Source organism: Pinus tabuliformis, chromosome 5_1 (assembly GCF_031772625.1).
Source record: "Pinus tabuliformis cultivar Carrire ecotype Pingquan chromosome 5_1, CPIR1, whole genome shotgun sequence".
NCBI classification, from domain to species: Eukaryota; Viridiplantae; Streptophyta; class Pinopsida; order Pinales; family Pinaceae; genus Pinus; species Pinus tabuliformis.
This window is the reverse complement of record NC_142305.1, coordinates 501,494,110-501,515,953: the sequence shown is the minus strand read 5'-3', so window position 1 is coordinate 501,515,953 and position 21,844 is coordinate 501,494,110. Positions and strand designations below refer to the sequence as shown.

The 21,844-nt window shown below is 38.1% G+C and overlaps 1 protein-coding gene and 1 pseudogene across 2 annotated transcripts; both read right to left on the bottom strand.

Annotated features, from left to right (window-relative positions):
- Positions 1-7,197: 7,197 nt before the first annotated feature.
- LOC149165686 (uncharacterized) lies at positions 7,198-9,810 on the bottom strand (annotated as a pseudogene). The gene is made up of 4 exons (XR_016260343.1): positions 9,636-9,810; positions 9,391-9,512; positions 7,990-8,147; positions 7,198-7,815 (listed from the first exon to the last, which is right to left on the bottom strand). The product of XR_016260343.1 is annotated as an uncharacterized LOC149165686 (transcript).
- A 9,980-nt stretch (positions 9,811-19,790) lies between these two features.
- LOC149165685 (NAC transcription factor NAM-B1-like) lies at positions 19,791-21,293 on the bottom strand. The gene is made up of 3 exons (XM_089429904.1): positions 20,970-21,293; positions 20,556-20,848; positions 19,791-20,408 (listed from the first exon to the last, which is right to left on the bottom strand). The coding sequence occupies exons 1-3, from the start codon at positions 21,142-21,144 to the stop codon at positions 19,791-19,793; spliced, it is 1,086 nt and encodes a 361-aa protein (XP_089286030.1). The 5' UTR covers positions 21,145-21,293.
- Positions 21,294-21,844: the final 551 nt, after the last annotated feature.

Below are 21,844 nucleotides of genomic sequence, written 5' to 3'. Positions count from 1 at the left end.
GGATACTACAAATGGAGCAATTTTTCGATCTCCATAATGTGCAAAACACACAAAAGGTACGTATTGCAACTTTATATTTGGAACCAAATCAATTTTTATGGTATCGATGGCTTTGCTCTCATAAACAAATTGTCACTTGGGCAACTTTTATGGAAGAAATGACGGCACATTATGAGGATACAAGAAGCAACACCTTTTATAGCCAATTGATAAGTCTCAAATAAAAGGGTTCAATGATGGAGCACATTGAGGACTTCCAAAAATTGAACATAAGGGCAAAAGATATTTCAAAGGAGCATAGGACTAATGTGTTCATATGGGCTTTAAAAGATAATATCCAACATGAGGTTCACCTTTGGGAACCTGATTCATTGGAGAAGGCATTCAGGTTAGCAAGAAAAATGGAAAGCAAAGTTATGGCAACCAAGAAGGCTACCACTCACAACTATAAAGATGGAAGTGTTGTTTCCCCTATCCTTCCACAACCTATAAGGTTGACACCACAAAAATTGGAAGAAAAAGAGCAAAAGGACTTTGTTACAGTTGTGATAGCAAATACTCTAAAGGTCATAAGTGTGCTGAGAAGAAATTATTCTACATAGATTGTGAATAGGAGGAAGAAAAGGAACAAGAAATGTCAAAAGAGGAGGATATATTCCAGGAACAAACCCTAGATAAAGAAGTAATGAATCCGACAATATCTTGTAATGCATTGGTTGGAATTACCACTCCTCAAACTATCAAGATAGAAAGACATATCAAGAACAAAAAGGTAATAGTGTTAATTGATTCAGGAAGTACCCACAATTTTATTCATTGTAAGATAGCAAAAGAATTGAATTGCTTCCTATATCCAGCACCAGAGTGTCAAGTGATGGTTGCAAGTGGAGGAACCATAAATTGCTCTAGAAAGTGCCATAATATCAAGCTATTTATGGGAGAATATGTATTGAATATCCCAATGCTTTCCATTCCAATGGGAGGTGTTGATGTTGTACTAGGAGTCCAATGGCTACAACCCTTAGGTACAATAGCTTTTAATTTTCAAGAACTTTTCATGAAATTTTCTGTCGAAAGAAAGGAAGTTGAATTAAGAGGTATTGTAGGGAAACCGGGAAAGATAATCAGCTCTAGCGATATGACAAAGCTTCTAAAAAGGGAGAAACGAGGTGTTTGCACAATTATGTTCGCTAGATGTTTCCACATCGAAATCATCTATTTTTCCAGATCTCCAAAAAGTCTTGGAGAATCATTCCAAGGTAATTGAGACTCCCAAAGGTCTCCCACCTATTCGTGATCATGATCATGCTATTCATTTGATTCCAGGAAGTGTTCCTCCAAACATCAGGCCGTACAGATATCCCTATGTCCAAAAGAGTGAAATTGAATGTATGGTTGCAGAAATGCTAGAGGCTGGTATAATTCAACCTAGTCAAAGTTCTTTCTCTACTCCAGTAGTATTGGTGCACAAGAAGGATGGATAATGGCGCATGTGTCCGGATTATAGGTAGCTCAACAAGCTCACTATTAAATATAAGTTTCCCGTTCCTGTCATTGATGAATTATTAGATGAATTTCATGGATTAATTTACTTCACCAAGTTGGATCTTCGTTCAGGATATCATCAAGTCAGAATGAAGACTGAAAACATTCCAAAAACAACATTTAGAACTCATGAGGGTCATTATGAATTTTTGGTCATGCCTTTTGGCCTTACCAATGCACCTTCTACATTTCAAGGTTTGATGAATTCCATTTTCAAACCCTTCCTTAGAAAATTTGTGTTAGTATTTTTTGATGATATACTAATCTACAGCAAGTCTTGGAAGGATCATGTTGAACATGTTGACAGGGTGCTACAACTATTGGAGGAGAAACAGTTATATGCAAAAAGATCCAAATGTTTCTTTGGAGTACAAGAGGTGGAATATCTGGGTCATATTGTATCTCATGAAGGAGTTAAGGTAGACCCTAGCAAAATTAAAGCCATTAGGGAATCGAAAATCCCCACAGCCGTAAAACATCTGCAAGGATTTCTCGGGTTGACAGGGTATTATCGCAAGTTTGTTAAGAATTATGGGAGAATAGCAGTGCCTCTAACAACATTGTTGAAGAAAGATGCATTTTCATGGACTCTAGAAGCAACAAAGGCCTTCGAACATCTTAAAGAGGCAATGTGCCAAGCACCAGTCTTAGCTACACCGGACTTCATGAAAACCTTTATTGTGTAATGTGATGCTTCAAGAAATGGAATTGGTGTTGTTTTAATGCAAGATGAAAGACCCATTGCTTTCGAAAGTCGTCCAATCAAGGGAAAGTATTTACACAAAGCTATTTATGAGAAGGAAATGTTGGCAATACTACATGCATTTAAGAAATGGCGACCCTACCTAATGGGAAGACACTTCAAGGTAAAAATGGATCATGATAGCCTTAAATACTTTTTAGAACAAAGATTATCCTCTGAAGAGAAACAAAAATGGGTCACAAAGATGTTAGGTTATGACTTTGAAATCATCTACAAAAAAGGAAAGCAAAATGTTGTGGCAGATGCACTCTCAAGAAAGGATGAGGATGTGGAAGCATTGTTGTGCACCATTTCTATTATCCAACCAAATTGGATAAACGAAGCAAGGGAGGAATGGAAGAATGACGAAGAAGTGTGGGCACTTATTTGAAAGTTACAACAAGATTCCAGTACATCTGACACATTTAGTTGGAAAAATGATTCGTTATGGTACAAAGATCGCTTATACCTCTGTAAGAATTCCCAACTCAAACAAAAGATTCTTATGGAATTGCACACTTCTCCCTTAGGAGGGCACTCAGGATTTTTAAAAACTTACCATAGGATTAAGAAGGAATTTTTTTGGGATGGCCTTAAATCGGATATTCAAAAGTTTGTGGCGGAATGTTTGGTTTGCCAATAAAATAAAGTTAAAACAATTAAGACCCCATGTCTATTACAACCTTTATCCATTCCAAATAAATGTTGGGAGGAGGTTTCAATGGATTTTATCACAGGTTTACCCAAGTCTAAGGGAAAGAGTGTCATCATGGTGGTAGTTGACAGACTCACCAAGTATGCACACTTTTGTGCATTATCACATCCATTTAGAGCTAGTACAGTTTCTACTGCATTTATGGAAACAATTCAAAAGCTACATGGAAACCCAAAGATTATTGTAAGTGACAGAGATCCCATTTTCACTGGAAATTTTTGGACAAAATTATTTTCTTGTCTTGGTACTCAGTTAGCTCATAGCTCATCTTATCATCCTCAATCTGATGGGCAAACTGAGATACTAAAAAAATGTTTGGAAGGATATCTTCGTTGCTTTGTATCTGATAAATAGACACAATGGGTCAAATGGTTACCTCTGGCTGAATGGTGGTATAACACTTCCTTCCATACCACAACAAAAATGACCCCATTTATGGCACTTTATGGATATCAACCACCATCCATCACATCATATTTAAGATAAAATTCTAAGGTTCAAGCAATGGAGCATCACATCGAGCATCAACAAGAAGTTCTCCAACTCTTAAAGGATAACCTCGTGTTGGCACAGTATAGAATGAAACAACAGGCAGATCAACATCGCAGCAAAAGAAGTTTTGGTGTAGGTGACTGGGTATTCCTATGGCTACAACCATATAAACAAATGTCCCTCAAGCAAGCTAAGAAGGATAATAAATTATCACCAAAGTATTATGGTCCGTACAAGGTGTTGCAAAAGATTTGTACTATGGCATACAAATTGGATCTTCCTGCAGCTTCTCGAGTGCACCCAGTTTTCCGTGTTTCATGTTTAAAGAAGGTTATAGGTGACAAGCTCCTAGTTCAAACAATATTGCCAGAACTTGACGAGGAAGGAAAAATTATAATGGAACCAGAAGCAGACACAGAAACAAGAACTTGATAGCTACGAAATCGATCAATTTTGGAGTATCTCATCAAGTGGAAGAACTTATCCGCTGAAGATTCCACATGGGAGGATAAGAATTTTATACAGAAGCATCCAGAACTACTCAAGCGTTCAGGAGAACACTTTTTTGAAGGAGAGGGGCATGTTAGGTCCCTATAATACTAGTGATTCCCCCATTACTATTGTAGTTGTATCCCTTATTAATATTATTGTGCCCCTATTGTCCCCATATTGTTATTATTGTGCCCCATAGAATCCCTCTATTGTTATTTTTGTTCCTTTATATTATTATTGTTAGGTTGGCTTAGTTATATTGTGACCCCTTAGACTCCTATATATATAAAGGAGGTTTTGTCATTTGTATCATCCAAGAATTGTTCACTTGTGTAATGTAAAGGAGGTTGCCCCCTCGAAGAGGCTGAATTATAAAGCATTCATCTATCTTTTCTATCTTTTTGTGAGCTGGTTTCATAACATGAACCAAATAAAACTCAAATAAAACCAACCAATAGTAAAATTAATGTTGAGGAAGAGTTCAAATAAAAAGGACAAGGAATTTTCTCGATGGGATAGTATTTAGTTATGGCTAGGCACAAACTTGGCAAAATGGGTTGGAATGAGGTTGACAGTGTGGGTAGTTATAAATGTAGGTGTGTTGTGGGAGTCTGGAGGACAGACGTACCTTGCAAGCGAAGTGGGGTGGTTATAGTCCCCTCTGCAGGCTTGCAAACACTGTGCTTTGTGTCTCGTTAGTTTATGAATTTTGTCAGGTCTCTTTAGCACCTCAGGTCAGTATTGGCATTAACAATGGGTGGCCCGCTTTGGTCTAGTGAGGTATTTCATCTCTCATTCCTACAATCTTTGCTTAATTTTGTTACTATAAATTTTCTCTGGTGCACCATCAAGTTCTGTACTACAGTGCTCTGTATGAAACTTTGCTATTGGGTTATTTGTATGGTCTTTTACGTCTTCAATTGAGGCTTACTTATTTGGGATGTTGTTACTTCCATGTTTATCCAAGGGGTTGTGGTGTTTCTGCAATTTCATAAGTTTCTTCTACGAGCATTCTTGGATTTCAGTGCTTTGGATGCCTTCACTAGTATTCCTGGGTTATTTTGCTTCTATTGTTTCCTTTCCTATTTTGGAGTTTTGTTCTCTGTTGTGGGAAAATTAATTGTTCTTGGTGGGAATTTGTGTGTAGGTATGTCTATTAACTGAGTCTTCCCATGGGAGTTTAGCTACCCTATGTCCTTGTGCTGTCCAGAATTGGGGTATCTGCTAGAATTTGGACCTTTTCAGTATTATTGGGGGGTGATTTGTTGGTCTTGAGGTTGGGTTTGCAAGGGTATGTGTGTGCTTTATCCTCCTCCTTTTTTGGTTGTGGTTTTTGTCGGTGTTTAGTGTGCTCTCCAATTTCTTCAATCATACCCCCTCGTCAACGAATGATGATTCAGAGGGGTGGTCTGGGCAAACTTCGCCCCAAGCAAGCTCGATCTTTCTCTTATGATTCTATGGGTTCTTCTTTTGATGTTTTTCTTTTTTTGGTTTAGCGATAAATTCTTCTCCTAAAGGCTAAAGAGAAGGCGAAACACCCCTATTATTAGGATTTTGAGATCAAGGGGAGGAAAACTAAGATTCAAAGAGTCTCAGATCCTGGAAGCTTTTGTCACAAGAGGTTACATTTCTTGTATTCTTTGTCTTTACATCAACAAATGGACACTTTGCTCCATATGATTTTTAAAGATAAACAAGTTGATAGTTATAATTTGTTCTCTAGATTGGAAGATATAAAAAGAATGTTGTGCAATATTCGCTTTTGCCTTGACAATGTTGATTACAGGCTCGCAAAGGTGGAAGGTTTCATTGTTTCGGATTCGGCCTTTGGGGACCTTACTGATCCCCCTTGTGATCTTGGTGACTATATCGATCCCCCTGTGGATAGTGTTTCAGATCTCACAATTATCCCCTCGGACCAGGAGTAATTGTCGTTGTCTAATGTTTTTTGTTCCTTTTTTGTGTAATCTTCTATGGTGTGGCCAATGGGCTTACTTGGTTGTTCATGTAGACCTAGGTGGATTTTTGGTAGCTTTCAATCAGTCCTAGGTACCGCCTTGTCTGATGGGCAACCCAAAAATCGAAATTGGGGTCTTTCTCAAAAGAGCACTCTTGGGTGTGGGGGTTGTTGTAATTGAAGTTTCTCAAAGGCTCCTTTTTGGCCACCTGTTTCTGAAGTTTATGTTGAATTGGTGGATGCATAGTGCAGTGCAGCACTGTGGTGTGTGTGGCTGCTTTTTGCATGTTTGTAAGGTGTCTCTGACCGATGGTTCACTCTCTCAGTGGCTTTCTTAGGCGAGAAAACCATGTTTTTTGGTGGCAACTCAAGTTAGATTGGGATGGCCCACTTGGGGTGCACCTCAATTGTTATTTTTCATGCATATACTTGGATGGCATATATCACTTTCTTGGTCTTGGAGGTGGATGATTTTCTGGTACATTGTAATTTGGAAGTTTGTGTGGTTCACGACAATGCTCTTCTACGTTGGCTGGAGTTGGTTTTGTGCTTGTGAAATTGTTATCTTTCTTTTTCTATGGATACTTGCCAAACCTCTTTGCTGGTTCTTTAACTATTTCTGTTTTGGTTTCGTCTTAGCATTTGGGTTGTCCATAATCGTGTACTATGGTGGCATGTTTGTTTTTATGTTTCAAAAGTAGCTCCATACTTATCAAGCACAATCTAATGTTAAAAGCTCTCTGATTATTGTTGGATAGCTGGATGTAAATATGATATACATTACACTTTTTTAATAAAAAATCTCTTTAGGTTGCTTTAAAAAGAAGGAAGAGGAATGCCCACGAGGGCTCCTTTAAGTAAACAGAGAAGTACCCACAGAGCGTCGTGGGAAGACTTATGATTTCATTAAATTTATCAATTTATTATTATTTTGTGTTAATCATCCTCCTATTGACCCAAGGCCATGAAAAGGGATCATGTTGTTTCGAAGATTTAAGAGAGGATGATGAATACTGATACCTTCATTATGGTCGGAAGACTTAAACTCGGGGAGGAGTGATAATGCCCACTTTACTAACACAGTAAATTGATTGATACAGGAGAACCCTGAGAGACATAATTTTATTAAAAAAATGATTTAACGAGGTGTCAGTTAGACTTGCTGTAAGTCCATAAATTCAATGGAATTAGAGGTCGTCTTTCAAAAATTTAAAAACCCAGAGGTCAATAGACCTTCCACTGGGTCATAGCTCGCTAGAGTAAAAGCCAGTCTTGATAAACATCACTAAAAGATATCTGGTCTAAATGAGGGAAGGAACTTTGTAGACCTTCCAGATCGAAATTAAATAATGATTGTTGCTGCTCCTGCGAGAAATTTTCCAATCTGAAGCTGCTCTCAACTTCTTCTTTCTCCCAAATGGGTTCTGAAAATGATGATGCCTTGGAACAGCTGAAATCATCATGCAATCCTGAAATTAACTCTGTTGAATTGCAATTTGTCTGTGAGGGGGAAATTGGGTTGAATGCTGTATTCTGCACTAGAGCCTTAAGGGTACTGCCACTAAAAGGGGTGGTTGAGTTTTGCAAGAAATCCAGATTCTGGACACGGATATTGGAATTCATGGGAGAAGCACCAGGGGGAACTGCATTGTAGCATGTTGGAGAAGATCCCAATTTGCTCAAATGGTCAAAGGACGGGTTGCTCTGTTCAATGGCACTATGATTGATTGAAGTTGAGGTGGGATGATCCTTCATCTCCTTTTCATCAATGGTTTCCATTGGTACATCATTGAAGCTTTCCTTCTGCTCTAGTGCTAATTTCTTAGCACTGATTTTTTTGTTGTATATTCTACAGAGAACCCAATCATCCAACTGCAACAAGAAGAGTACTTTCAATGAGTATACACAGATGAAATGACAGAGCAGACATGGAAAATATAGAACTCAGTGGTGAACCAAGATCCCAACACAGGTGTCTAATTACACAAAACCCAATAAAGAGAAGACATAATTAAAACCCAATAAAGAGAAGACATGATTACTCACTCTTAAGCTATCTTTCTTCCTTGCAGGCCTGTTAATATCGGCAAGACGGTATTCATGCATCAGCCAATTGGTCTTTGAGCCGCTGGGTGCTTTCCCAACATAGAAGACAAGGGCCTTTTTGATGCCCACTCTCTTCTTTCCTCCTTTAGTAGAAGAAGTGATGGGCTTATCAGCAGTGATCAAATTTGAAGGGCAGGTCCTAATTTCATTTAGAAGGGCACATATTCAGGTCGCACTTCTATAATGAAAAGCATAAAAAAAAAAGAGCAATTCAATTGACAACAGTGAATTATTTTCAAATTTCTTTTTATTTTTTCATAGGAGAATGGTGGAACAACAACCCCATGGATGTTGTGTATAAGGCAGGTCTGATATGAGCCGCAACTAATATATCAGATGCATTTACCATTAATGGATAAATAGGAGACCTAGATTCCTGCTCTAGTTCAGATAAGGATTAATTTTGTAGGAAATTTTTGTGACCAGAACGTTCAAGCCAATATACGAGTAGCTCAATCAAATTTAAGTTTATTGCATGAATGAAAAAATTCAGTAAAATTCTAAACAGGTTTAGGATTCAACAAAAGAGTGTACAAAGGTGTATATGTTTTTGGTATCTCCTTTTTTAATATGAAAACATACCAGGAATTGGGAATCCGCAAACAAATCAAATCCAGTATGTTAGGAAGCTTGTTGAATGCGCTCCTCTCCAAGCATAAATCGTGCTTAAACCTTGCTTGACAGGCATTTGCTGAATGATGAATCTATGCTCCTCTCCAGCTTAAATCGTCGTCAAACCTTGCTTTGGGCAGCGTTCAGGCACAACCCAGTGAAATTACAGACCTAATACATGGCCCATATTGACATCTAGTCGCTCTCAATTGAAACTACCAAATGTAATGGTATCAAAGGGTAATTGTGACATAATAATTAATAAGAACTTCCATCATATGCACAATTAGAAAAAACAACTCAAAAAGAAACTGTTGTTTTTGAAATGGGAGCAACTCAGAAACTGCCAAATGTAATGGTATCAAAAGGTAATTGTGACATAATAATTAATAAGAACTTGCATCATATGCACAATTAGAAAAAACAACTCAAAAGGAAATTGTTGTTTTTGAAATGGGAGTTTCTGAAATGGGATTTAAGTTTTAACATGAAAAGAAATTTACAAATTCAACATTCCTAAAATTCTAATTTCAGAAAAAATGAAATTTAAAAAAAAGGTTGACAACTTGACAGCGCTTCTTAAAAAATTTTAATATATTATTCCAATTTTTTTTTTTAAATGACAAAAATCAATTTTTAAATTTTTTTTGACTGGTAAAATTTTCTCCCTACTTCTCTGACGTGCCAGAGACCCTTTGAAGGACTCTGATGTGTTCAATTTTGATCCCTGCTTATCAGCACCAGTCACTTTCTAGTATCCAGAACCAGCCGCCCTATTAGGCCTTGACCCATTTTGGTACTTTCTATCCGGGGAGTGAAGAAGTACAATTCCTTCTATCCAACAGGGCTTTCTCTGTAAACAATAAAAGAACAGAACAAGCTCTTCAGTAATTCTTAAATTCCATCTGTTCTACATTCTAGATCTGTTTAGAAATATGGGCTACAATGTTGAGAAGAAAAAATACAAATTTTACCTGGAAGCTGCCATGGATCATATTTGTAGAGGTCCACATCTGCAATTATGGGAACAGGCAGTGGCAGCAAGGCCGCTTTCCTGCACAAGTAATGCGCAATCAATTCTTCCTCTATAGGGAAGAATCTGAATCCCGAAGGCAATTGTAAGTCCGCCTCTGCATCTCTTCTTCCCATGCTTATGCCAATGTTTTGTTCTCAATACTCTGGATCCTCTGACCTGCTACTGCTTCTGCTATTCCTGACCTCGATGACCGGTTGCCTTGACCTTGCCTGGCCTCTGATAGAGAGATTTCACTCTATTTCACTCTCTTCTTCTTTGAACCAATCTTAGTCCGATGAAAGTAAGGAGAGGGGTTTGATGAAATATATAAAGTACTGTGTGGGCACCCGCCCATATTGCAGATAAACCTCCCCTGAAGCCCCATGTTGAAATAAAAACAATGTCAGTGACCGGACCGAATCCTTGAAGTGTGGACATTTTAACTAACCCGCAGCTTAGCATTTCATTTTGACAGCGGGTTGCTTGAAAAATGTGGCTTGTGAAAAATGTGCGTAGGTCCCCCTTGCTTTGACGTAGTCGTCGGCGCCGCCTGTGCTTAGATACATTTGGTGGCTGCGGCATTCCATGGCGCTCCAGCTGTTAGTGGGACATTCTCTTAGTTGATGAGTCAAAGGTGACCTTTCACAAATCGACATGCAATTTTCTCTTAGTTGATGAATTGAAGGTGACATTTCGCAAATCGACATGCAATTTTCTCTTGGTTGATGAGCCAAAGGTGACCTTTCGCAAATCGACATGCAATTTTCTCTTAGTTGATGAGCCAAAGGTGACCTTTCACAAATCGACATACTGTTTGGAATTACAGTCATCACTGCTGACATAACGTTGTCGGAGAGAGTTAGTGATCCTACCGTGCTGCTCAAATGGTGAGCACTGATCACAACACCCAATAGACTAAGGGATATTTTTCACTCTAAAAATCTGACCTGGCAAAAGGAATCGTTAACTAAGTCAACCGGGTGGGAGATCAAAGCCTTGCGAGATACCACAACTACTGTCACTATTAAGGAAGTTAAGGAAGTTGCATGAGAAATCAAATCGCATACTTCTTCAAGTTACTAGTTTAAAAATAGAAACTCATAAATTTGCTTTAACTTCTTCAAGTTACTAGTTTAAAAATAGAAACTCATAAATTTGCTTTAAAATGGAAGGGAGTACTATTTTAGAGTTAATGGTAGATAATTGAATGGGCCTAATGGTTAGGAGTATGTGATTTCTCTTAAGAAGTCACACATTCAAAACGAGAGGGGTAGAGTAAGTATGCCTTGGTAGATTTAATAGTCAAATCGTTGCATGCATGTGGGCCCCTTGTCCCACAAAGGGGCCTCATACACCAATTTGGTGTCTTGCTTAGTCATGACCTTAAAATTGGATAACAATAATAATTATTATTAAACATATAGAGCTAATGGTAGATATTGGGAAAGAGAAAATGATATTAATTATTGAAAATATGTATTTTGATGACATATTGATTTACGTTTAGAAGTATATAAGTCAATATATAATTTGAATAACTATAACAATAGTCTTCACATGCCCATAACATATGAATACTCAACATATACAAATAGAATAGTTAGAAAACAATTTCTATGCGCTGCTAAGGAGGTAAATTGGAAAAAAAATAAAAATAAATATGAGATTTTCAAAAACCCATTTTACTTACTTTAATTTGATGAAAAAACTGATTAGACTATGGTACGACATTTGATCATTTATATTACATATTTGAAAATTGAAGGAAGAGCTTAGTGTGCTACATAATTCATAAACTTAGCTTCAAATTAGGGATGGAGCATCACAGTCTATGTATGATGTTATGGCATCTCTTTTAGCAAAAAAATTATATATCCTTGATATAGTTAGTTGAACTTGAATTTGATGGAGCTTCATTCATTAGGGGTATTCGTGAAAGTTTATTTACTAAGCTTCATTGGCATGCTCCTCATTGATTGAACATCCATTACATAGCTCATCAAGAAGCATTAACAACAAATGATGTTTCATCTTATTTTGTAGTGTTGCAAGTTATTAATAAATTTGTAAATAAAGTTTATTTATGGGAAGGGAAACCTGCTAAATGATATGGAGAATTGAAAGATATAATGGATTCATCTCAAATCAATAGGACAAAAGTGTTACAAATTCATGACATTAGTTTGAGAGGCAAATTCATGGAAAGACTTATTAAGCTCATGCTTGCTTTGTTAAGAGACTGAGAGTTAGGGGAAAAATGTATTAATTGGCCACAATATTTCAACTTTAATTTGCATCCATTTACTTGCAGATGTTCTTATTGAGTTAAATAAGTCAAATCAAAAGTTCCAATAAGGTCTAATTGACATTACATATATGGGAACTACTTTGGATATCACTATTAGCTCGCTTCATAACCAATTTATAAGAGACATATTTGGGGTAGGTACAATGCACATATCATCATTTTAAAGTAAAACACAACAAGGAACCTTTGATCTCGTAGATTGCATAGTTGTGGTACATGTATATGCATTACAGTTTGAGTCTTCCAAGGTCACAAAGATTAGAGACATTAGATGATTGCACTATGTTGGGGAGAAAAATTGTGACCATTGTTGACTAATTCTCTAAGTGAAAGATTCACATATTTAACTATTTTTAATGTTGCTAAATTTTTTAGTCCTCATAATTATTATGATGATATGAATGATAGAGACTCTCAAATAACACGATGTCTAACATGTTTATGTGAGAAACTAGGTGATTGAGACTTACCTATTGTAGATAGTGTTAAATTTTGGGGTGCAATTGTTGAATTTATTTGTACTATTTACAGATCATACCCAGGAAAACATATGTTTGGAGCATGGTATCTATGTGGAGGTGAACATGAATGGTTTGAAGGATTTCCTTGTTTGATGCAACTTTGGAAAGATATCCTTGTTATTACAACTAGTACAACAATGTATGAAAGAGAATTCTCAAAATTAAATCAAATAAAATATTATGATAGATCAAGATTTTATTTAGAAAAATTGGATATGTTAATGTTTCTCTCTCTTAGTGCACCTCATGCTCTAAATGAGGTAGATTAGAATTCTATTCATGATGTATGGAAAGAGATGAAAGATTGAGATCCTCTTAATAACACTTCAGTTCTGCCCCTGAAATATTAATGTAATAATCATGTGTAACTGATAGGTTGGTCATCCATAGTTATTTGGCAGCCCTACATAGCTATGTAATTATATATTTTGGTTACGGTATGCCCGATATATATGTGCTAGTTTTTGCTAAATGGCCAAAGGGCCAAGATTGTAAATATATTGTAAATGGTGTATATATTTTTATTAATAAAATAACGGTTAGTTGTAGATCCCACTCCACAGAAAAGAGTATGGGGGGTAGCAAAACTACATAGTGACATGAAATGGTTTATGGTGTTTGAAGTTGGGAAAAAGGCACTTAGGGGCCAACGACGCTACAAGGAGGTGCCAAATGGCAGAGAAGGGCCAAGCATGCGACATGGTGAAGAGGGTCCACGCATTATAAAAATATACAAGCAAGGGGCCATTATTCATCCATCCATCTCCACCATTCATCATCATGGTTTCATTAGATCACCATCATTTGTATTCCTCACCCATTCCATGACAAGAGGTGGAAAGTATAATTTGGTTATGAACTAGTCAATGAACCTGATGTGGCATTCTAGGCCTAACTGGGGATTTTTAGTCAGTCAGTCTTGTGATTGGACTATGGAATTGACTGGGGATTTTTAGTCGGTGAGTCCTGTGACTGGAATCTAGAACTGATTAGAGATTTGGTGATCTCAGTTTGAAGTGACCAAATGATGATCCATATGCATTGGGTTTTAGAACTAGATGGGAATTGTTTTGGCTTTGATATCAATTGATGAGCCTTGGAAGGTGGGCATCAAAGAGGGACTAGTAGAGCCCAAAGAGAGGTGTGCCACTTATGTTCTCGAACTGACCAAGGGCCGAAGTGGTTATGTGCTGGAAGGGTGTTTAAAATCCCTGGAAGCAGTATGAGCTCTTGGAGCCCTATGCTGAGAAGTTCCTGGCTAGCCATAAGGCACCCTAGAAGGTGGGCATCGAAGAGAGACTAGCAGGTCCCAGAGAAGGGTGTGCCACTTAGGAGTAGGTTTGGGGAAACAAAGCATAGTGGTGGGATTTGCAACTGTTGGGTCAGTTCCTTATCCACGGAGATGTTTTTATTATTGTTTTATTGTTGTCTGTGGAGTTGCAACCCCAGCTCGGGTCTGACCTGTGGTTGAGATTGATGAACCACAAGGTCTATGACTGGGTGGAATGTGGAGATCCTGTAACCAGTTACCCATTTTTACTCAGATAAGTGTTCACTATATTTAGTCTGTTGGTTTATATATTTATGATTTTATTTCTATGGTGATTATGCATTTTATGGTCGAAACCATAAGTTCACGGTCATACATTTAACTATTTTCAATTAATTATTTCCACTGCGCATGATTTACAACTATGTTGTTTTAATATTTATTCGAGTTGGGATTTAATAACAATGTGTAGGTATTATTCTACAAAGCATGGGTCAAATATGTTGCATGTAAACCCTAGATGTTGAGTGCAAGTTATTTATGCATTTTTGGAGTTCTACTAATTAGGGTTTTGGGGTATTAAACATAATTTTTGTTTATACATCTTAAATATGGTGTTTGTCAGGGTTTAATAATTGTAGTCGTAAAATTATATATTTCTACAAGAATATGGGAAAATTATCTACTGAAATTTAGGTTATGGCTATGTAGCATTGCCTCGTTAGGGTCGAGGACATTACACTCTTCTAGTAGGAAAACAAATTCATATGTATAATTATCTAAGATGTTGTAATTTTCAAGAATGTGAATGTAATATTTAGTATTTATTATTATCATTGACTTACAATGTAAAGAACTTAGAAGAACCACTTTTGGTGAGTGAAAATTTTCAATTTTGGGACTATTTGACTTCTACTTATTTATCCATTTGACCATTTGACTTCTACTTATTTGTTCTTTGTGAATAATTATTACAAGTAGAGGTATGTGCAAGTTTAAAACATTTTTACTAAGTAAAACCCAATTCATGAATATAATACATAGATATAAGAATAACATAGTGCCTATTAGGGTAGTTATTGTTATACTCTGACTTTTTTACTCTCTTGCATTGTTTCACATTTTGGTAATGAGCTTGACATGTGACCTTCCCTATTACAAGAAATTGATATGTCGTTGTTATATTGTAATGCCTTATCCTTGATCCTATTATCATATGTAAGGTTCTTAACCTACCTATTGAGTGATTTACTTCTGTGATTGACTCCTATAAGTATTATTAGTATACTTATGAGATATGTCTATGCTAGCTACATGTCCATACCATGCAAGAATACATTAATATCCTATAATTATTATTAAACTTGATTAATAGTTAAGTTTGATTATTGGTTGATTAATCCCTTAATTGTGATTAATAATTAATTAATGATTTATAATTATTATGACTAGTTAAATATTTAATTAACTATGATTCTCACAAATTCATTTTGATTTGATTAACCATAAAAGGAATTATTATTTTATTGTTATTATTATTACTATTAATTTATTATAGAATTATTATTTATTTTTTATTATCTTTATGACCTAACAAGGTCTAAAACCATCAAATTAATTTGAGGATAAGAGAATAGGTGGGAGCCATTTGAGTAAAGGAATGGTGATTGGTACATTAATGATGGGGTTTGACGCATTGACATAGAGGGAGGATAAGTGTGGGAAGCTTGTGGAGGGAGGGGATTCTTATGAGGAAACTTTGTAGGGCGAAACTTGGGTAGGATTTTGGGTGGATTTTGGTTTTGGGCACTAGGGGTTGACTTTTGGCTTTGGAAATTGGGAGTGCAGAGGTTGTCTATCACTATGAGGTGGATTTTGGTGTTGAACACTAGAGGGGTGTTGACATGAGGATCTTAGACACACCACGGCTATGGTTTTCTCTTGGGCTCTAAGGGCTAGGGACCCTATGGAGATTTATTAGCCTAGGAAGTCAAATAGACTTTGCTAGTTGGTAGGGTGGCATATTTAATCAGGTGTTCCTAGTAGGAGCACTGCAATTGAGCCAGCATAACTAGGTATTCTTGTTGTTGTTGTTTAAGCTATGGAAATTTCCATAAATAAAATCCTTTTTACATGCCTTTAATATGTTGTGACATATATATATTTAGATGTTAAATCTGTTGTTTTTTTATTGTGAAATTGTGGAAGTCTCTTATAGTTCGAGGTCCTCGGAATGGGTTCTTTGATCTAGACTTATGCAGGAATGAAACAAAATAACTATATAAAAATAACCACAAAGAAGCATTAGAAATAAATCTTCATTTCATTAATATCAAAGAACTGAAAGATTTTTACAAGCAAAATGGAAATAAACTAGCTCGGGTGATGGTAGCTTATCTCTCAGAAGAGATGTCATGGCTACATGCCTTTGAAAATCAAAGGGAAACCATAAACAATAAAATTCCTAACCCTAAGATATGGAATGCTAAGAGTTCGTGGGCCTCGTTGGGGTTAGTTGGGCAACCGACTTCCTGGGGTTGTGACCTGGTCATATGATCTTCGTTTCCCGCGTGCGATACCTCGTTGGAAAGATCTCTCTAAGTACTATAGGATTTTTTGTAGACCCTTACCTATGTTTATGGGTCTACTGCGAACCTAAACAAAATTCCATTTATGGGATCAAAACAGCTTCAGAAGTTGAGGACCCAAAAAACAACTAAAAATAGTAAATGCTACTATAATCAAGGAAACTGATGAAATAGACTGGAGGTCTAGGTGGAATAGGTGGTTGGCCACCAATATAAACTTGGATCAATTCTGCCCCTTAGGAAGCAATGGTCCCCATTGCATGCAGAGCCTCCATGAGGTGAGGAAATCTCTCTTGAACCTAGCCCCTAGTGAACCACTTGCCTTGGTGAAGGTGTTGACGAACTTTGACAACTCGATATAGTTGGATACTCTACTGGCGAGTGTTTTTTATCTATGTGTCCATGATCCTATCAGTTGTGGCATGTTTAATGCAACTTGGGTTGAGCTATGCTGGTGTCATCTCCTCAGCAACGTTGAATGTGTCCAACAATGGGGGAAAGTATGGTCGTAGTCATTCCACATTAAATACTCGGTGTAGGCCAAGGAATGATGGAATACTGAGTTCAAAGGAATTGTCCCCTACAACCTTGGTGATGGTGTACAACCCATATCAGAGTGGGTGAAGCTTGTGGTGGGCCCCAATAAGCGCTCATTTCGCAAATGTAACCAAACTTTGTCACCCACCTAGAAATTGTGTGGCACCCAATGCTGATCATGTCATTGCTTGTAATCAGCATTGGATCTATCCAATATGTCATGGACCCACTAGTGGATGTGCTCAATGAAGTTGCTAGAACTGTAAGCTTCAGACTGGACATGAGCCCAATATACCTGAGTAGCTGCAAATGGTATGGCCACATCAGTGGGACATATTGGTTGGAATCATAATCCCACCTAAAAGGGGTTGTGGCTAGTTGATATATGGAGAGCTTTGTTATAGTTGTGTTGGACATAGGGGATGCTTCGAGTTGTACATGTGTGGAATGTGTACGATCATCCTGTTGACGACCTATGTTTGGCTATAAGTTTGGGGGTGGAAGGCCTTGGACTCAATGAGCTTGGTATCTAACATCAACCAAAGGCTTGACCAAAATGTACTTGGGAGCGTGTTGTCCCAATATGAGATAATGGATTGTGGGATCCCAAATTGTACCCACACTTGTTCAAAGAAGAGCTTAGTAGTGGCTTCTGTCGTGATACTCTTCTTACAGGGCACCAGAATGGTCATCTTAGAGAATCTCTTGACGACCATGAATATGCAGTCATTTCCATGCTCAGTAAAAGGAAGACCCGACATGTAATCCATGTAGATGGATTCCCAAGGCTGACTAGGAGTAGGAAAATGAGTATATAGGCCTTGCTTCCTGGGTGCAAGCAGTGTAGGATCTGATGTACTTCCCAACATTCTGTCGAAGGTTCGGCCAATAAAAACACTTTTGCAACACTGCCACTATTTTCTCTACCTAAAAAATCTCCAGTGACCCAACTATAGTGCGCCTCCAAAATCATCTTGGCACACTCACTTGAAGGAACACAAAGGTGTGCCAGGTGGCATAATAGTGTGCCCTAGAGGTGAAAATATGTAACTTGCTTGCCTTCTAGGAGCATCTCGTTAGTGTTTCTGAATTTTGGGTCAGTCTTGTAAAGATGATTCGAGCATAGTGGTCATTGCCATAACTAGTGGTCAACCAAGACAATATGAAACATTATTGGTGCTACCTTTCTCGTACTTGATGTTAAAATGGAACTGTTGCAGATATGTGGACCATTTCCGGTGGCAATCATTCTGTAACTTTCCTTGTGTCTGTATGAAATACAAGGGTTGGTCGTTTGTGTGGATTATCTGAAAATGAGATCTTAAATCAATATTAAGGTATTACAGACTCATGTGCAGGAATGCCTATATCATTTAGTGCAACGGATCGAAAAGATTGCGAATAATATAGACAATGAGGAATTAGAAAACATAACAGTCACACATCAACACAAGCAAAATAATCAAGGAGTTCACTAGACTTCCTGGTTACGTCTCCTGTTCCAACTTTTAGTGTCGACCTTTATATTATGTCTTTAAGAGCAGAATATTACAAGTGTGAGCTCAAGCAGAGTCTCAACACAACAGGTATTTACTCAAAATCCTCGAGTCTAAAAGAGTGCATAGACTCTCCCTCTTGCTCTTTGTCTTCTGCTTTCTCTTGCTCCCTTCTCTGTCCTCTTTGTCTGCCCTAGAGTTGCTTTTAAGCCTTTCGGCTCTGTCCGTTCATCTACATTCTTGGGCTTTCTGGCTCCCGGCCACTCTCTGTTCAACTCCTTCCTAAGCGTTTAAACAATCATTGCAAAACGCTCTAAGGTATGGTGGCCACTTGTTTTCAAACAAAAAGGACCAACGCGGGTGAAAATCCCGAAGAATCGCTTCTCTGTTTACATAGAGAAATACACAGGAAAAACTCTAAAAACAGTGACAATTTCTGCCAAGCTAGACTTCGAATGATATTGAATCCGACCTCTAATCCTATCCGGTTTGTGTTATATCACTGTCGCAAGTCGTAGCGCCCATATGCCATGGTTTCCTTTGTATTTCGGTTTTATAACGGAAATACACCAAAACACAGAAAAACCCGACAAAACACCACATATCGGATTTCAAATTTTATAGTGCCGCATCTATAAACCCTATCAGGTCCGCCTTGATCACAATCGCATGTCAACGGTTAGTTTTGCACTTGTGAAATTGTTGTCTTTCTCTCTATGGATACTTGCCAAACCTCTTTGCTGGTTCTTTAACTATTTCTGTGTTGATTTCGTCTTAGCATTTGGGTTGTCCATAATCGTGTCCTATGGTGGCATGTTTGTTTTTATGTTTCAAAAGTAGCACCATACGTATGAAGCACAATCTAATGTTAAAAGCTCTCTGATTATTGTTGGATCGCTGGATGTAAATATGATATACATTACACTTTCTTAATAAAAAATCTCTTTAGGTTGCTTTAAAAAAAAGGAAGAGGAATGCCCACGAGGGCTCCTTTAAGTGAAAAGAGATGTACCCACGGAGCGTCGTGGGAAGACTTACGATTTCATTAAATTGATCAATTTATTATTATTTTGGGTTAATCATCCTCCTATTAAACCAAGGCCATGAAAAGGGATCATGTTGTTTCGAAGACTTAAGAAAGGATGATGAATACTGATACCTTCATCGTGGTCGGAAGACTTGAAACTCGGGGAGGAGTGATAATGCCCTCTTTACTAACAAAGCAAATTGATTGATGCGGGAGAACCCTGCGAGACGTAATTTTATTAAAAAAATGATTTAACATCGTGTCAGTTAGAACTGCTGTATGTCCATAAATTCAATGGGATTAGAGGTAGTCTTTAAAAAATAAAAAATCCCAAAGGCCAATAGACCTTCCACTGGGTCATGGCTCGCTAGAGTAGAAACCAGTCTTGATAAGCATCACTAAAAGATATCTGGTCTAAATGAGGAAAGGAACTTTGTAGACCTTCCAGGTCCAAATTAAATAATGATTGTTGCTGTTCCTGCGAGAAATTTTCCAATCTGAAGCTGCTCTCAACTTCTTCTTTCTCCCAAATGGGTTCTGAAAATGATGATGCCTTGGAACAGCTGAAATCATCATGCAATCCTGAAATTAACTCTGTTGAATTGCAATTTGTCTGTGAGCGGGAAATTGGGTTGAATGCTGTATTCTGCACTGGAGCCTTAAGGGTACTGCCACTAAAAAGGGTGGTTGAGTTTTGCAAGAAATCCAGATTCTGGAAACAGATATTGGAATTCATGGGAAAAGCACGAGGGGGAACGGCGTTGTAGCATGTTGGAGAAGATCCCAATTTGCTCGAATGGTCAAAGGACGGGTTGCACTGTTCAATGGCGCTATGACTGATTGAAGTTGAGGTGGGCTCATCCTTCATCTCCTTTTCATCAATGGTTTCCATTGGTACATCATTGAAGCTTTCCTTCGGTTCTAGTGCTAATTTCTCAGCGCCGATTTTTCTGTTGTATATTCTACAGAGAACCCAATCATCCAACTGCAACAAGAAGAGTACTTTCAATGAGTATACACAGATGAAATGACAGAGCAGACATGGAAAATATAGAATTCAGTGGTGAACCAAGATCCCAACACAGGTCTCTAATAACACAAAACCCAATAAAGAGAAGACATAATTACTCACTCTTAAGCTGTCTTTCTTCCTTGCAGGCCTGTTAATATCGGCAAGACGGTATTCATGCATCAGCCAATTGGTCTTTGAGCCGCTGCGTGCTTTCCCAACATAGAAGACAAGGGCCTTTTTGACGCCCACTCTCTTCTTTACTCCTCTAGAAGCAGTAGAAGACATGGGCTTATCAGCACCAGTCGCTTTCCAGTATCCAGAGCCAGCCGCCCTGTTGGGCCTTGAACCATTTGGGTACTTTCTATCCCGGGGAGTGAAGAAGTACCATTCCTTCTCTCCAAACAGGGCTTTCTCTGTAAACAAATAAGAAAAGAACAAGCTCTTCAGTAAGTCTTAAATTCCATCTGTTCTACATTCTAGAATCTGTTTAGAAATATGGGCTACAATGCTGCGAAGAAAAAATACAAATTTTACGTGGAAGCTGCCATGGATCATATTTGTAGAGGTCCACATCTGCAATTATGGGAACAGGCAGTGGCAGCAAGGCCGCTTTCCTGCACAAGTAATGCACAATCAATTCTTCCTCTCTAGGGAAGAATCTGAATCCCAGAGGCAATTGTAAGTCCGCCTCTGCATCTCTTCTTCCCATGCTTATGCCAATGTTTTCTTCTCAATACTCTGGATCCTCTGACCTGCTACTGCTTCTGCTATTCCTGACCTCGATCCTCTTACCGGTTGCTTCTACCCTGCCTAGCCTCCGATAGAGATATTTCACTCTATTTCACTCTCTTCTTGGAACCAATCTCAGTCCGATGAAAGTAAGGAGAGGGATTTGATGAAATATATAGAGTCCTGTGTGGGCACCCGCCCACATTGCAGATAAACCTCCCCTGAATCCCCATGTTGAAATAAAAACATGTCAGTGATCGGACCGAATCCTTGAAGTGTGGACATTTTAACTAACCTATAGCTTAGCATTTCATTTTCACAGCGGGTTGCTTGAATTTTCCATCGGGGTGCTCGTCTACGTGGAGGGTTAAGTTGATGAAGGTTGGGTGTTGTTGGACCCTGGCCCACGAGTGGCTCCCCTTCCTTCCCCTAATGCCAGGTCGGATACATTAGGTGGCTTGTGAAAAATGTGCGTAGATCCCCCTTGCTTTGACGTAGTCGTCGGCGCCGCCTGTGGTTAGATACATTTGGTGGCTGCGGCATTCCATGGCGCCCCACGTGTTAGTGAAACATTCTCTTAGTGACCTTTCGCAAATCGACATGCGATTCTCTTAGTTGATGAATTGAAGGTGACCCTTCGCAAATCTACATGCAGTTTTCTCTTAGTTGATGAGCCAAAG